At 35.0% G+C, this 16,377-nt stretch overlaps 3 protein-coding genes across 7 annotated transcripts; 1 reads left to right on the top strand and 2 right to left on the bottom strand.

Annotated features, from left to right (window-relative positions):
- Positions 1-1,202: 1,202 nt before the first annotated feature.
- Positions 1,203-1,502, top strand: LOC121993776 (MAPK kinase substrate protein At1g80180-like). The gene has a single exon (XM_042548090.1). It carries the CDS (start codon positions 1,203-1,205, stop codon positions 1,500-1,502), a length of 300 nt encoding a protein of 99 aa, XP_042404024.1.
- A 405-nt stretch (positions 1,503-1,907) lies between these two features.
- On the bottom strand, positions 1,908-5,133 carry LOC121995600 (cytoplasmic tRNA 2-thiolation protein 2-like). Its single transcript, XM_042549330.1, has 7 exons — positions 4,761-5,133; positions 3,518-3,866; positions 3,354-3,440; positions 2,785-2,906; positions 2,633-2,717; positions 2,109-2,494; positions 1,908-2,038 (listed from the first exon to the last, which is right to left on the bottom strand). Exons 1-7 carry the CDS (start codon positions 5,081-5,083, stop codon positions 1,981-1,983), a joined length of 1,410 nt encoding a protein of 469 aa, XP_042405264.1. The 5' UTR covers positions 5,084-5,133; the 3' UTR covers positions 1,908-1,980.
- A 2,241-nt stretch (positions 5,134-7,374) lies between these two features.
- Positions 7,375-14,887, bottom strand: LOC121995599 (peptide chain release factor 1, mitochondrial-like). Of its 5 annotated transcripts, none has more exons than XM_042549328.1 (13): positions 14,669-14,887; positions 14,454-14,576; positions 14,100-14,292; positions 12,737-12,837; positions 11,387-11,489; positions 9,968-10,151; positions 9,799-9,847; positions 9,657-9,735; positions 9,473-9,547; positions 9,294-9,371; positions 8,278-8,436; positions 7,810-7,905; positions 7,375-7,737 (listed from the first exon to the last, which is right to left on the bottom strand). In XM_042549328.1, exons 5-13 carry the CDS (start codon positions 11,420-11,422, stop codon positions 7,546-7,548), a joined length of 948 nt encoding a protein of 315 aa, XP_042405262.1. In that variant the 5' UTR covers positions 11,423-11,489; positions 12,737-12,837; positions 14,100-14,292; positions 14,454-14,576; positions 14,669-14,887; the 3' UTR covers positions 7,375-7,545. The 5 variants fall into 5 exon arrangements, 3 of the variants coding, with proteins under 3 accessions (XP_042405262.1, XP_042405261.1, XP_042405263.1); XM_042549327.1 differs by having other exon boundaries at positions 11,387-11,485; XR_006115872.1 differs by having other exon boundaries at positions 9,473-9,847; positions 9,968-10,108; positions 11,387-11,485.
- Positions 14,888-16,377: the final 1,490 nt, after the last annotated feature.

Here is a 16,377-nt window from a genome sequence, read left to right as displayed (position 1 = left end):
TTATTCCTAAAAATTGAATATAACTTTTGGATTGCCACTGTGTATCTAACAAAATGAAATAATTTGTGTTTACTTAGGTGGCAAATTAAAAAGAAATGAAATAATTTTATTGACTAGAAAAAATAGTTTGTTGTATTTTGAAACAAAAATATTCAAATTTTATATTTAGTTGAGGTGGCAAATTAAAGAGAAATGAAATAATTTAAATGAAGAGAAGAAATAGTATATCTTATTTTGAAATAAAAAAATTTTAAAAAAATCTACTATCTCTGAATCTAAATAGGTAACAATAATCGGTTAACAACAACGATTAAATTAAAATTGAATAAACTAATTATTTTAATTAATCGAATAAAATTTCCTAAAAACTAAAATTTTTTATCATTAGTTAGCTGATGTTTTTTATTTTTATATCTTGAACTTAAACCAAATGGATAAAAAAAATCTAAATTAACCCAACTATTTTTTTTATTTCAATCGGTGTTAATTCGATTTGGTGTTAACTTTAGGATGTTTGGTTGATAGATTTGAGAATGAGAGAATGGAATGATAATTAAAAATAATATTTAGATTGTAAATTTGGAAATGATAATTTAAAAATGATTTTTAAATTTATAAAAATAAGTCAAAATCATATCATTAGATGAATTTTATTTTTACTCTCATTTTTACTTCATCTTACTATAATCATATCCACTGTCATTCTAGTCCACTTTATTATACACTTTCTTTTATTTTTATTGTTACTTTTAATTTTTAAATTATTATTCGAAATGGACTATTAAATTGCTTTAGATAGTAAATATTTAATTATGGATTAACTCCCCTACATTATGATTAGGCTCATGCGTTCTCATATGGTGTAAAAAATTATAAGGTCTCGATTGCCGACTAGAAGATAGAAAAAAAAAAAACAAGAACAGTCTATCAAAAATTAATCCTGATTATAACAACTCCCCTGCTATATTAAATCACGGTGAAAACAAATAAATCAACTTTGACCGACGGTGTAAGCAAATAAATCAACTTTGACCGGCGATTAAAGCCAAGCACGGCGTACCTACGCCGGCGGTCAGCGCAAGGAAGCCAACACGTCAAGAGCTACACTTCGAAATCGGCAGTTATTTATCAGTGCGCAGCTAATTAAGCAAAGCCGCAGACGCAGATCACAGAGAGAGGGGAAGAGACAGAGAACAGTGATCATGGCTGAGCTGCGAAGGTCGAAGACGACGTTCCGGCGGTCAGGGTCGTCGGGTTTGGTGTGGGACGAGACATTCTTAGCATCACGAGATCACTATCCGTCTCGGGTCAAGAATCATCGGGACGATGGCCGCAGATCACCGGAGGAGCTGCAGCAGCAGCGCTCCAAATCAAGCACAGTAAGCAGACATGGAATTATCTCACCGGTGGTCGACCGCCCGTCTCCTAGTCCTCTATACTTTTGCTGCCCGTTCCCCGGCAAGAGCAGCTCCACCAAACCACAGAGACCAAGAAGGCGCTAATTCACTGTTTATCTCATCGCGCCGCAGTGCGGCAGAATGATCTGAATCTGCTTGGTTTCTTTTGATATGGTTCAAAATTTTGCAGGCTTGTACATGTATATATAAACAGTATGCTATGAACTTTCTTTTGTATACTATGATAAACTTTCACTCTTTTTTTTTGGAAAAAAAAAATAGCAAGAACTTCAAGTTTTGATAAATCAAAGAAACATAACTGATCTTTATCATATTTTCCAAAAAGAGCATCAACATCATCAAGTTGATGTGTTCAGTATTTCTTAATATATTGTACTAGGAAAAATCTTCAACAACACAGAAAAAAAAATATATTTCTAATAGTAAAACACCTAAATTCAGAGACCATAGAGCTTTGATTCTACAACAGAATGGGAGACAAGAGATCCATAATGTTAAAAACTTTATGATGATTATGCATTACCATGAGAAAAGCTGAGAATGGCGAGATGGTTTTATACTTTTAAGTTCTATCACCATCAGCATCATCATCAACCAGCAGACAATCATCTATCATTTCCCTGAACAAACAATGAGGAGTTCTAAGGGAGATCATATGTGCCGTGTATAAACGCACGAAACGACTATTACCTCAGCAGACTTTGTTCCAACGTGCTATCTGCCACTTTTCTTGTCATTGATTGTGGTAGGAAGGAAAGGAAGTGTTGGAGAGATTCAGACTCCTTTGGCAAGATCTGGAATGAACAGCTCTGGCAACAAGCTGCGGTAAATGTGTCAACCAAAGTTTGGGACTTTCCATGCATGTCATGGAGTTCTGACTCACTTAGAGGACTCATGCAGAATGTGCAAAAGACCTCGGCGAGATCAGATCCACCATTGTTGGTATTCTGAAACTTGCAACGCAGACGAGAAGGGATGAACTCATGGTATTTATTCTCAACAAACTTGTTGAATCCAAATGGCTTGAGCTTTTCTGCAGTTCTTACAATAGTGCGCTCACGGGCAGGGTTGTCATCCTGAAAATGCAACAAATTCTTTAATCGACACTGGAACAGAAAGACAAGTAAAAGTAGTTGAAACAATCGAGAGAATAAGTAAAATCAGGTAAACTGAATATATAGCGCATTTAATGGGAGGATAATAGGAAACTTTACCTGTAAGCGGGATATGAATGATGAAACCAAATTGTTGATACTATTAGAGCTGGAAGGCCTCTTGGACAGCTGCAGTGTCTCCAGACTATCTAATCAATTAGTTGAACGATCCAGATACGAAGTATTAATGTGCTGCTATAAATATGTCTTACCCATCAAGCTGACAAAGCAAACTTAGTTCATCTGTTAAGCAATCACGAAGAGGAAGCACGACTGGAACTTCCCACCTTGCATCCACATACTGCACGTCAGCGGGAAGCGAGTAACCTTGACCCTGAAAGCAAAGTTTAACCAATGCTTCAAGTCTCACAAATGTTTCAATAATAAAACATGGACTTGGATGTGAGATGCTACAAACATTTTGACACAGCAATGGTTACAAAATTGTGCTAATCCCCAAATTTATCATGGAATAATAGTGTGCAAAACTGTATTGTATTTAAAGTTCTGTACTAAACTATTTAGAAAACAAATGTTACCAAATTGAAAAGCACATGTGAGTGGCTTTCATACTTTCATGAAAAAAAATAAACTGGAGTTACAGAGTCTGAATTTTCATTAAAAGGAAAAAAAATGTTCAATGTGCATAACAAACAAAGTGAAGCATAAAAATTGGCCTTTCTGATACATAAAATGGTGGTAATCAAAAGATCACTCTAGTTTGATATGATTTTGAAAATGTGCAAACAAGCAAGAGCACAGAGCTTGAAAAATTACAAACCTTAACAGTTGCTGATATTACATGGCGTGCTATAGTTGATGAGCAGGACCCGATCACAAGTTTAGTGTATCCATTATCCAAAGCAATCTGGTGAAGATCATTTAACATTTAACAAATTTACAATTTTTTCTCCATGTATAAATACAAATAATTAGAATTAGAACCTTTTGTAATGAAAGCATGCACAAATGATCCAGAAAATCTTCTTTTCCAGTAGCATCAGAGACTGAATTCAGTAACTTGTTCAATCTAGTTGTTCCATCATCAGAACCCATAGAACATACATCCTCAATTGGTGCAATATGCAAATCCTTATGACCAGGAACCAGAGATGACACGATCAACTTGATATGTTTGAAGATCCTGTCTAATTCGGGTGATGGGATCACAGAGCTTATACTTTCATCAACGAAAGCAACACCCACACCGAAAACCGGGAAAGATTGAGATTTACTTGCATCCCAGCTTTCCAGTGATTTCTTCTGCATCTCATGAACAAATTGTAGAGCTACTCTGATACAAACAAATATAATGAGCCACGGAAAGAAACATTAGATAATGAATAAGATCTCTCCATGGAAAAATTTCAATGCCTGGAAACAAATAATATTGGAAAAATTTCAAAGAAAAAAACTAGCAAGAAATGTAAACTACGGCTTCAAAGCAACTATAGGCTGTGCTTAGGCAATCACACAACCAATCAATTGGCAATTTTTAAGAATTAATTATCATAAAAGCTCAACCTTTCGGCCATATTCAAATTTTGAACCCCCATTACTAGCAAAATAAGCAGATCTCTTTTGTGCTCACCAAGCAATTAATACTTTGTCATTTTACCATTCAAATTATTAAAATGTTGCCAAAAATATTAATTCAAACACCATTTTCATCTTTCTTGAAAGTCTCTTAAAGAGGGATAAGTCATCCAGAGGATTTTTGGGAGTAAATTTAGTGGGGCTCACTTAAACATTCTTTGGTCTTTGGAGAAGTCACCAAGCAAAGTAGGAGTTTTGATTGTCATATAGTTAGTAGCATGCAAAATATTTTCCAATAGTAGTAGGTCATAGGGGGATCTATGGGAGTTTAAGCCATGGGGATCACTTTTCTTTAATTCTAAGATGTTTTCTTTACTAAAATTCAGGATATATTTTGAAATTAACTACATCAATTTCGTGCTTGACTACTTGTATTACTACCAAAATTTGCTTTTTATTCTATGAATTTCTCAAGATTTTCTCTAACACGGACCTGAGTTGGAAAAATATCTTAAACCTTCGCTAGACAATTTAATATGGAAGAGAAAAAGTTTGCGTAGTTAAACAACATAATTAATCAGGAATAAAGAGAAAGCTGATTCATTTGCTACGTTTTCCTCTTTAGTAAAGGAAGAGAATTGGCGAGGAGGACCTGGAGCCCGGGCCGCCGGAGAAGGCGACGAGGATTTTGTCAGTGGGGGAGATCATGGCGTTCGTGGAGACGGCGAGCTTGAACTTGCCGTATAGGTAGGAACGGAAGCAGGATGCACACATCCCGTTGAGTACCCTATGCGTCCCCGCCTTGGGCTCCTCTCCGCACTTGCTGCAGCGCGCCAAGTCCCCGCCTCCGGCAGTCTTCGATGTGTCAGAATCACGGGATGCGGAGAACCTCTCCGGCACATCCTCCTCTGCGCCGCCGCTGTCATCCGGCCGCCGGCAGTGGGACTGGTCGCAAGCGGAGCCGCAGGACGCCATCCCTTTCCAAAACTAGCTCCGTCTCGAGGAGGACGGGTCGGATCGGGGTTTTACTTGGGAAAAAGTTGCACGCCCGCATAGTTTATTTTCGGTTAATTTTCCAAATCTTCCACAATTTTTAATATTTTTTAAACACCCCAATATTTCCTAAGTATAAAAAGCATATTAAAAATTTATTCTATCAAAATATATTAAAATATTTATTTTTTAAAAAATATTGTAGAATAAATCACTCAGTTACGTGCCTTTTATGTTCATTCATTCTGGGGCAGTAATAAAAAAAGGACATCTCTTTTTTTTTATTAGAATAATTACTTGTGCCTCTTTTTAATTTTTATTAAAAACGGATTTCCTACTCCCAAGTCCCAACCTCCCATATAGAATGACATAATTATTCTAAATATATTATCTAATATTATTATTCCCGTCATAAGCATTAAATTAGGATTGTAAATAAGTTAAACCGAGTCTAATTTTAAGGTGTTCAAGTTTATTTGAGAAGGCGACTAAATTAAGTCTAAAACAAATCAAACCTTTAAATGATTGTTCAATATTGGCTTGGTTTATTTTTTATGAGCTTAAGTTTAATTTGAGCTTAGTTCGTTTAGATGTTATCGAACTTTCAATTCAAGTTTCACTTTAGTTTGATTTGTTTAGATGTTATCGAGTTCTCAACTCCAACTTGTTTGATTTTTAGAATTTTTATTTGTTTGATTGGTTATTAAACTTGATAATTTAAACTTGTTTATTTATTTTAAAAGATTTTTTTATTTCATATTTAGATAAAAGTTTTATTAATAGTTCGCGAGCATTGTTCATGAATATTAATGAGTTGAACACATGTGTTCAAATTTGTTTATTTAGTTTAGTGAATTGTTTAAGTTTGTTCATTTAATCAATCTTATATGTATTGAACAAATATAAACAAACTCTTACCAAACCAAATATCTAACTTTGTTCATGAACATTCGATTCATCTAAAGTCTTATATTAAATCTTGAACTAGTCTATTATTAAATCTTGAATTGGTCTATCCTTTCAAAAATATTCACTTTGTAGTAGAAATTATAATTGCTACAATGTAAATTTAATTTTCACCTAACATTCACATTATAGCAGCTATGAATCTATAACTATTATAGCATTTATAACAATGAAAGTTCCTTCGGAGAAGGAGCTCCCATTGTCGATGTGGCGACACAATAGGAAGGAGTGACTCCATCTTTACAAAGCCACTCCTTCACGTTTTTTTAAAAAATTATTATTATTAAAATAATTTTTTTAATTTAAATATGATAATGGAAGTGTTTTTTAATTAGAAGAGAGATATGTGGTATGGGAATTTAAAAAATAGGAGACCGGTGTAAAAGTTATTGAGAGATTTTTTTTAATAATGGAGAGATATTGAGATTTTTTTACTTTTTTTAAGTGACATGGATGTGACAACGAATGAACTCTCTAAAAGCTCCCACGATTAGGGGTGATCGTAGATCAGGTTGGTTCGGTTATTAGAATAAAAAATTATCCGACCCTATTAGATCAGATAATACAATATCAGGACCTACATCCGGTCCTATATCCGGCGATTATTATGTATCAGATATCCAACGAGTTGTCAGTTATTTGGATATCCGATCATATATCCAATGAAATATAAAATATAAATACAAAACAACAAAAATAAAAAATATTTTAAAATGATAATAGACATTATTCATTATACGTTGTAACAGCTAATCACCCGTAGATGCTATAACATGTAGTAGCTTATCGGCAGTAACTACTACAACGTGTAGCAACTTATCGACGATAGTTGCTACAAATAGGGGTGATCGCGGATCGAATTGGTTCGGTTATTGGGATAAAAAACTATCCGACCCTACTAGATCAGATAATGCAAGATCAGGACCCTACATCCGGCCCTATATCCGGAGGATTTTTTTTCCGGTTCGGATCAAGCCAGTATAAGCGAGTTGATCAATTTAACGGATTGACTGCTCACCCCTACCCACGATTGTGGATGTTCTAAGAGCATTTTTTTTTATTTTTGCCCTTCATTTAATTTAATAAATTATTAAATTTATTCATTTAATGTATCTGATTTATGATAAACAAACTTAGCAAATTAAATCCTAAATTACATTTGATTCATTTACAATTTCAATAATAATGATAAAACATAACTTTATGGGTAACCTCATATCTGTTTGCCTAATGATTCTATCATTTCTGAGGATTACAGTTTACAGCATAAACAATGCTGCAATGCACAAAAGTGGAATCAACAAACAGGTATTCAACAACATGATGGAATCTTTATAGATACCAAAGGAATTTAGTAGCAAGGAATCTCCTAGTTTCAAAATCACCAACGAACAAAAACCGAAGACTATCGATTCTGACCACGAGCTGTTTCTTATTCTTGGATGAATCCATTCCAGGAACCCAATATGTTTTGTCAATCACTGACTGCTGAATGAGGCAATGGCATCCATTTCCTCTTGCAAGAGAAGAGCATCGATGAACACGTCTAGGCACTCTCCCTCCATGACATCTTCTATCGAATGGTTTGTTATCCCAATTCGGTGGTCAGTGACTCGACCTTGAGGGAAATTATAGGTTCGGATACGCTCTGACCTATCGCCGCTTCCAATCTGTAAAAGACCTTGGAATGCTTATCGGACGTTGAGATATATCAAAAGTGAATGCCAAATACCGCCACCAACCTGCTCCGCACGAAGTTTTGACCTGCTCGTATGAAGTCTCGACCTCTCCATTTCATACAGCCTAGCACGCAATACTTCGAGCGCTTTTGCCTTATTCTGAATGAAGATGGTTAGATTCAGAAACTAAGGACTGAGTGAAGAAGGTTGAATTGAGAAACTAAGGATAATGGATTCTACAGATATTGAGAACTCACTTGAATAGGCTACACGAACGATCACTATAAAACCAATCTATTTTCAGGATTAATCGGTTTGCACCCAACTACAAATAACATCCCCTTTGGTTATGTAGGTTATAGTGATAAACTTTTTAGGTGTTTACAAACTGCTTTACATCCCCTTTGGTAATTCTCTACAGATTAACTTGCAGATGGTAGAACAAAAAGCGGGTATGGCACATAATAATTCTAATAAAAAAGCAATCTATTTGCGGGAGATAGGAAATGTAGAAGATAAGTGAATATAAACCTTGTGTTGTGATCTTTCATTTTGTATCGCAACTGCAATTCCTGTTGGTATATGAGTAACCCTGACTGCACTATCTGTGGTGTTCACAGATTGACCTCCAGCGCCACCAGATCGATAAGTATCAATCCTCAAGTCTTCATTTCGAAGTTGGACATCAACCTAGAGGGGAAAAAAGACAACAATGTATAGATGTATTATGTTTAAGAGTATATGAAATAAAACAAGAATAGTTCTGACTTCAGAGAAGGCATTCCTATTAGAAAAACTAAGCAGACTTCAAATGAATAAAAATATGGCAGCCAATTATTTGAGATCAGGAACACTAAATGGGGTTGTTTTGAATGATTCATGATTGAAGCCATATCGAAGGAATGAACCGGTCTAATCTGAAGTTTTGTGAGTGGATGAGGATAGCAATTCAGACGAATCAGCTCTTTCTGCATTTAACTAAGGTTTGATAACCTAACTATAATATACATAGTGTGATCACATATACCAATGGAGATATCACACCAGTGGAGCATATTTAGCACTGACAATTTCCACTTTCCGTTGTGCAGATTGAACAGTTGCAATTTACGTCACACCTTCAAGAAGTCAGAATCTGTGACACATATAGCAAGTCCTAACTTACCATACTAAACGATTTAAAGCCAAACCAAGATCTGGAAATTAATGAATAAAAGTTATCTTGTAAAGAAGATAAAACTATGTACCAACTTATGAATTTGGAACACTTATAATGAGAACTGTAACTAGCAAGGAGAATTCAGCAATAAAGGCAGAACAATCAACTGAGACATTTTAAACGACTGTAGCCAATATAATTAGAGTGAATCCAACTAAATTTACTAATGGAAGATATGTGAATGAACTTGAGCTCAAATTGGATCTCAAATGGTGCAAATTGAATGCAACCTAATATGTCATTCATTGTATAGTTCTGGGAATCGTTTACATAAGATGTTTAACTTTTGATGGTAATCCAACAGTAGTAGGTATATGAAATGAATGACCTCATCAGCTTGAGGAAGTATGGCAATAGAAACTGCACTTGTATGCACCCGTCCAGATTTCTCTGTCACCGGAACACGCTGTTACAAAGATGATTTTAATCTCAAAAACGAAGACATAATAATATCTTCTAATAGTGGGGGAAACAAACAAAAATATACATCAATGATCATCCTTAAACCTGAACTCTGTGGATCCCACTCTCAAATTTCAATCTACCATATACACCAGGTCCAGATATTGTCCCACTTGCTTCCTGTTGAACAATTCTCAGCTAAGCTTTAACAAAAGAGACCAAATGTATCTACTCAAACATTCAAAATGTGGATCAAATATGTTAGAGCTAGTCAAAAACAGAAAACTACCTTATATCCTTTAATATTAGATTCCATTATGGCAATAACATCAAAATTCCAACCTCTCTTCTGTGAATATTTTTCATACCTGTCATATCTTTATTTAAGAATCAATTGTGAGACCATGCATATTTTTTGAAAGAACACATACATTTTGAATATATCCATTGCAAATAATGAAGCTTCTTCGCCGCCAGTACCTGATAATTTTATGGCAATAAATCGCAATAAACAACCAGGAAGCTATCAATGGAATAGAGAATAATGTAAGTTAATGAGCAGGTTCAAGAACTAAATAGAGAAACATTATCATTGTTTACCTGCTCTAACCTCCAGTATGCAATCTCTCTCATCTGCATCGTCCTTAGGAAGCAATGACTTGAGCAGTAAATGTTGAAACCTTCTCTCCTCTACTAGAGCTTGCTCTAATTCCTCAGCTGCCATGTTGCTCATGTCTTTGTCTTCAGCACAGTCAGACATCAATGATTTAAGACCATCAATCTCCTGTAACCAGATCATTATTCCTAGTCTACAAATCTAAAATGAGAAGGATCTTATCATGAGCAATTTGAACTTTATTGATTGAGTGTGATGGGTAAATGTGAATACAGCCGCTTGAAAAAGGAAACTTGAGGAGTACATTCTCTTGTACAAGAAACATAAAAGCAAATTCATTTAAATTTGCTGTCTATTCATGTGGGATACATGTGTGGAAACATTGGATAAAAAGGATGGCTATTTCTATGCTTTAGATATTAATATTAAGTGGAGTTATGCTAGGACTAACATCTTGCTTTTTTTTCCCTTGGCCTTCTTCCTGTGCTCTTCTCAGTCTCTCCTATGCGCTAATGATGAGTAAATGTGAAAAAAAAATCAAATAATCTTTTGCATTATATTAAAGTATTTTCCATTTACATGATTATATAATCAGTTATAAAAGTATAAATGAATAAGAAAATAATCTCCATTAAAAGAAAACAGACTTAAGAAAGTGTAAATATAATCATATTGTTTCAGAATTTTAATTGTATTTTCAACAAAGACAAAAAAAAAATTAACCAGGATAAATTTGTCAATTTCTCAAATTCAGAATGCTTTACACCACATGTAGAAATGGTCGGTAACATGATAATAAAAAAATTTAAAAAAAAACATTATAGAAAAAGCAAAAATGACCATAGGTACCCATTAGTCGAGAAAATAATCAGGTTATTTTAGAATTGTTGAAATAGGAAGGTGAAGTGGTTGGTGGATAAATATTGAAGGATAAGGGTGGTTACTGGTTAGTAATTATGAACAACCAATCAATTATAAACTGATAATTTAATGACCATATGAAAGATCAAAGAGTTAGAAACATACAATAACATGTTGGCACAGAGGTTAGGGAATTTTTTTGTATTTGTCAGTTTCAAGTTTAAATGAAATTGTAAACAGAGTCATAATTGTATATAATCTATTCAACAAATTTGTATGCTAGGATTGCTGATGTTTTCTAAATCGTACCACTTTGAAAATTTGTGCATAACTTAAAAGTATGCAGAATGAGGTTTGCAGAAACATTATGCAGATGTTCTGTCTCTATGTAGTTTTATTATACACTGTTCATGTGGCTTTTGAATGATGTGTCCGGATGTGAAAAAAAATAATAAGGATCAAGAAACAGTGATCAAGTTGAGTTCAATAATGTTAGCAACTCTCATAACACACATGCAACAAGTCAAAATTTTAGAGAAAACCTTTTCTATGGATCTAAGCCGTTTTATTAATTCCATTGAGCTCTCAAGTTCCCGTAGCTCTTTATTAGCTCTTGAATAATCAGCTACTGATACTACTTCCTGTCTTACAAATAAACAATAACAAGAACCGTGATAAGTAAAATTTCTGGATGTCGAGATATGTCAAGTTTATGAAGTCATGTGAATTTTATTGTCAATAAAATCATGGTGACAATTGAAGTATACAAAAATGCACCTAAAAGTTTTATTCATATAATAACAATCAATGATCTTATAGGAAAAATTAAATGATTACATTAGCTTATGATCTAAAAAGCTCATGATTGTACATTTCTAGAAATGATAGAGAAAACAATGGATAATTGATATATCTGTGTTTGTAACATTTCTAACATCAACTCTCAGTTACCCTAAGGTTCTATATTTTAAATGCATAAAACTGGTAAATAAAAAACACTAGTGCCCTATCTCTACTCCTTTTGTTCCGTTTTTGTAAACATGCAAAAAGTATTTTTTTAATGTGATTAGGCATTTTTCTACAGTTCGTTAATTAGTGAGTCATGTAAGATTTCACTAATTTAATGTATACTGAACAAAGACTAAATTTTGGAATAAATTTACAAAACCTGCATAACTTTATGCAAAAAAGTGTTATGAGCAAAGACAAAAATTATACAAAAATCATAGTTGGGGACACATTAATTAACCCAGATAAAAACATGCAAAATAGTTACATTAGATCACATATCCCAAACAAAGAAATGCTAGAAAGTATTGAACTTAGAGCATCAGGATTGTTAATGTTGATAAGAATGATAGCACACAACTTAATTGCATCTATCTCATCATGACCACAAAGAGAAAGGGCAATATGAAAAAAAGTTGACAGATAAGGTGACAGTCTCTTGCTAGTTGATAACCAGTAATTTCTCCTAGAGGAATCTACATCAACATTGAACTTCTCTGACTGGAATCATTCGATTTTAAGGCAGAGACAAATTCAACATCTAGTTACTGGCAAACTATGCTGCATTTGAAATTTGTAAGAAAACATCTGCTTATTAAAGCCTAACTTAAAAAAAAAGAAAAACTGATCATCAGATTCTTTAAAAATTTTCCATGGACCATCCAACGGCTCATTGTCTTCTAAGCCATACTAAGAAAAAGACAAAATCCTTTCAACTCTTGTTACAATGCAATCATCTCCCCTGTATCTCATAGTGACATTTTCAGGGATCGTGCAATGATCATTCTGAAATATATTTCTTTAGGTTGAAAAATATATAATATAAACTTGATGCAGAGAACTGTTATCTTGATGAAAAATTAGAAAGCGATAATTTAATTTACCTGGTTAATTTGTTGTTGAAGGTAGGAGTTTTTCTGTTCAATTGCTATTATTCTCTGTTTCATGATTCTGAGGAGGTCAAGTGGAAGCTCAGAACTTGATTCTGTCATTGAAAGAATAACATTTGATGATCCAACTAGATTTAGAATTGCTCAGGAAAGGTCAAAGTTCAAACATATAATACCTTAATTAGACAGCAGAGAAATGTTATCAATGCAAAATCTACGAGATGCATGAAAATGAAATATGTTCACCAGATAAACTTGACAAAAGAATTTGCAGCTATGCTCATAAGAAACAGAATCTATAGAATTTTTCTTTGATGTGTGATCTCACGAAGGAAGGAGAACCTCGGCGCAATGGTAAAGTTGTTGATGTTTGACCTAGTGGTTAAAATTTTGAGTCGCGGAAATAACCTCTTAGGGTAAGGTTGTGTACCCTTCCTCGGGACCCCAAATTGACGGGAGCTTCATGCGCCATTTTTGTTGTGATCTCACAAAGGATTCAAAATTTGTTGTATATTTCATTCAACTCAGTTCCAAAAACATTAATGATAACCAAAATAAAAATGGTTTAAAACATCAGAGACAAAGGTCCATTGCCATTTCTACGATGGCCTCACTGTCTTGATTACATAACTTCCCAATTTGTATCATAAAATAAATCAGTCATCTTATCGACAAAGATTGAGGTTAGAGAGTAAGAAACAAAATTGTTGTTTAAGTGAATTCATAACTTTCAAATATGTTTTCCCTTGTTGGGTTGTAGACTGTAAACAATCATGAACCACAACAACATCGAAAAAAACAAAATCAATGTAGACATCAAGAAAGCAGTGCATCACCTATATGTTCTATGTAGTAAGCCTATGAAAAAAAATGAAGAGAAATTATGAATTATGGATCTAAGCCATAAAACCTGTTCTGGCGACCTAAATAAAATTACAGCCAATTAAAGATAATGGAATAAGTTCCCCTCAAATCTAGTATTTTTCTATAAAAAAAAAAGGAGCCTTGTTATGCCGAGGGTACAATGTTTCAAACACTTTCTGCATCATTTTTCCTTCCCAAACATCTTTTTTTTTTCGCTTGTACAAACTAGTAAATGTCGAAAACATATCAAGAATCCAAACAATTCAATTGACCATTCGGAAAGAAGGAAAATCGGGAGAACTGTTAGGCATGCTACAATTCAATTATAGTTTTTCCAACTGAAGCTAAACTTTCACTTACGACTTATGTAAATGTAGCAGTTTTAATCAGAAAACATCATTTTATTAAATAAGGTTTGTAGATACACAATAACTTCAGGAACAGAAACACACTAACAGGAAAATGACCAAGAAAAAAATTAGCAATATCCTACCGGTAGAGTATCCTCTAGAAGTCATCAGGAGCAACACATTGGATACGAAAACAGGCATCGGAGAGGAGGAAACTAAATTCTTGTTTCTATAGCAATGACGTCGAAAAAGGTTCCTTCCCCAATGCAAAATTAATTTTCTCATTCTGCTCACCCTTCTGGACACTTTTACCTTGTACTTCCTAAGGTCTTTTATCTGACATGAAACAACAGCATCACAAAGAGTAATCTAAGAATGACTCTGCGAAGAGATGATTCACAGTTCACTGGATTAGTAGTTCAAACACATGGTGGACTACTTTAGACAAAATTGTTAAGGGAGAAAGGATAACATACGATAGGAAAAAAAAAGAAGACCTTTCCATGTCATACTTAGCATGCTCTTAGTGCGATACAAGAAGTACTTCTAATATTCCCCTAAACTTAAATGGCGTCAGCGCAAGCTCCTGCACTGAAAGTTCCGGCCTTCTCTCTACTCGGCTGGTCGAACCAGAATCATATGCCAAACAAATGGCACAAATGAAAAACAAATATGAATACGAGAATCGGAAGTCCTTTGTAGCGGTGGTTACCAGACAGAAAGGCCGGAGGAAATCGGATTGCAGGAAATCAAGAGGAGAGTAGAGGGTCGCGGGAGAGGATAACGCCGTGGAAGGCGATGACGCGGCTGGGAGAGGGTCTCAGGAGCGGCGAGGTGGTCTCCAAGAGAACCTCGCAGTCGTCGTTCTACGACACGACCGCCGGCCGCAGCTACACAACGCCCCAAGAGCCGAATTCGACCTTTAATTACTAAGGACAAATATTCGGAAAACGCCGTGATTTTGTTAAAATATCATATTTTTTTTTATTTTTCATATATATATATATATATATATATATATATATATATATATATATATATATATATATATATATATATATATTAAAAAAATTGTATTGAAGTTTTAGAAATCTGAATTTTAATTTAATAAAATAGAATTTTAATAAAAGTTTATAGAATCTTAAAGTTAAGCAAAATCTCAATCCAAACAGTTAGTACAGGAAGTACTAGACGATCAAATTTGATTTTTGATTATGTTAAAGGGTCTAAAGTTAAGTTGTTTTATGATCTAATAAAGTTGATTGAGTTTGCAGGAAAGTCCTAAGTTGTCTTAGGCAAAAGTTCTAATGGATTCTAAGCTGGTGAAAAATCCTAGGGGGTGGTAATCCTAGGGGGTGGTAATCCTAGGTCCTAAGGGGCGGTAACCCTAAGTGATGGAAAGTCCTAACTGCGGTTAGGTATATGGAAAACCCTAGGTGGTGGTAACTGTTGGTGCAATATCTCCTGGGTCAAGGTTGACCAGGTTGACTAAGTTTGAGTTGACTCAAGTTTGAGTCTCGATATTTGGGTTTCGATGTTTGATAATATATGGAGATTGTAGGAACAATCGTCCGATTAGGGAGATTATTGTTACAATTCCCCTCTGATCTAGGACTGATCAGTTTGATATGAATATGAGTCAAGTAGGTCAAAGGTTTGACCGGATACTTGACTGGAAAAGTTCTAACTAAAGGTTAGGGAGGTGAAATACCTAGTGAGTGAAGCTAGGTAGTTGGGAAATCCTGGTGAATGAAGTCAGGTGAAAGAGCTAGTGAGTGAAGTTAGGTAGGCAAAAGTCCCGGTGAGTGAAGCCCCGGTGAAAGTCCTGGTGAGTGAAGTCAAACAGTAGGAAAATCCTAGTGAGTGAAGCTAGGCAGATGCAAAGACCTGGTGAGTGAAGCCAGACACGTAGAAATCTAGGTGAGTCAAGGTTGACTAGACACCTTGTGTTGGGAAGTTCAAGTAGGTTAAAGGAGTGACCGGATACTTGACAAAAGGAAATCCAGATGGGTCAAGGGTGACCAAACATCTGGTGGAAGAAAGTCCAAGTGGGTCATGGATGACCGAACACTTGGCACGAGACGGTAAGTCCAAGTAGGTCAAGATTGACCGGACACTTGGTGAAAAAGTCCCAACAAGTCAAGGATGACTGGATGCTAGGTATGTGGAGTTCCGACATGTTACGGTAGACTGGATGTTGGAATTGGGAACCCTTGAACTTGAGTTAAACAAGTCAAAGATGGTCAATCGATCAGCCGATCGATTGGGCGCCTGAATCGCGAGCACAGAAGCTTCCCCAATCGATTAGTCGATCGATTGGGCACCACCAATCAATCGGTCGATCGATTGGGGGCACAAAGGCGCTCTAAATCGATCAGTCGATCGATTCAAGCCTCCCTAATCGATTGGGATGTGACCGTT

This window comes from Zingiber officinale, chromosome 6A, assembly GCF_018446385.1.
Source record: "Zingiber officinale cultivar Zhangliang chromosome 6A, Zo_v1.1, whole genome shotgun sequence".
Taxonomy (NCBI): domain Eukaryota; kingdom Viridiplantae; phylum Streptophyta; class Magnoliopsida; order Zingiberales; family Zingiberaceae; genus Zingiber; species Zingiber officinale.
This window is presented reverse-complemented; position numbering and strand designations above follow the sequence as displayed.

Coding starts and splice junctions, on each gene's coding strand:
- LOC121993776 (XM_042548090.1), top strand. CDS start 1,203: ATGGCTGAGCTGCGAAGGTCGAAGACGACGTTCCGGCGGTCAGGGTCG.
- LOC121995600 (XM_042549330.1), bottom strand. CDS start 5,083: ATGGCGTCCTGCGGCTCCGCTTGCGACCAGTCCCACTGCCGGCGGCCG. Junction 3,441..3,517: donor GCATGCTTTCATTACAAAAG/GTTCTAATTCTA, acceptor GATCTTCACCAG/ATTGCTTTGGATAATGGATA. Junction 2,039..2,108: donor TTGGAACAAAGTCTGCTGAG/GTAATAGTCGTT, acceptor TTGTTTGTTCAG/GGAAATGATAGATGATTGTC.
- LOC121995599 (XM_042549327.1), bottom strand. CDS start 14,241: ATGAGAAAATTAATTTTGCATTGGGGAAGGAACCTTTTTCGACGTCAT. Junction 9,848..9,967: donor CATACTGGAGGTTAGAGCAG/GTAAACAATGAT, acceptor TAAAATTATCAG/GTACTGGCGGCGAAGAAGCT. Junction 7,738..7,809: donor CAAAACTTCGTGCGGAGCAG/GTTGGTGGCGGT, acceptor GGTCTTTTACAG/ATTGGAAGCGGCGATAGGTC.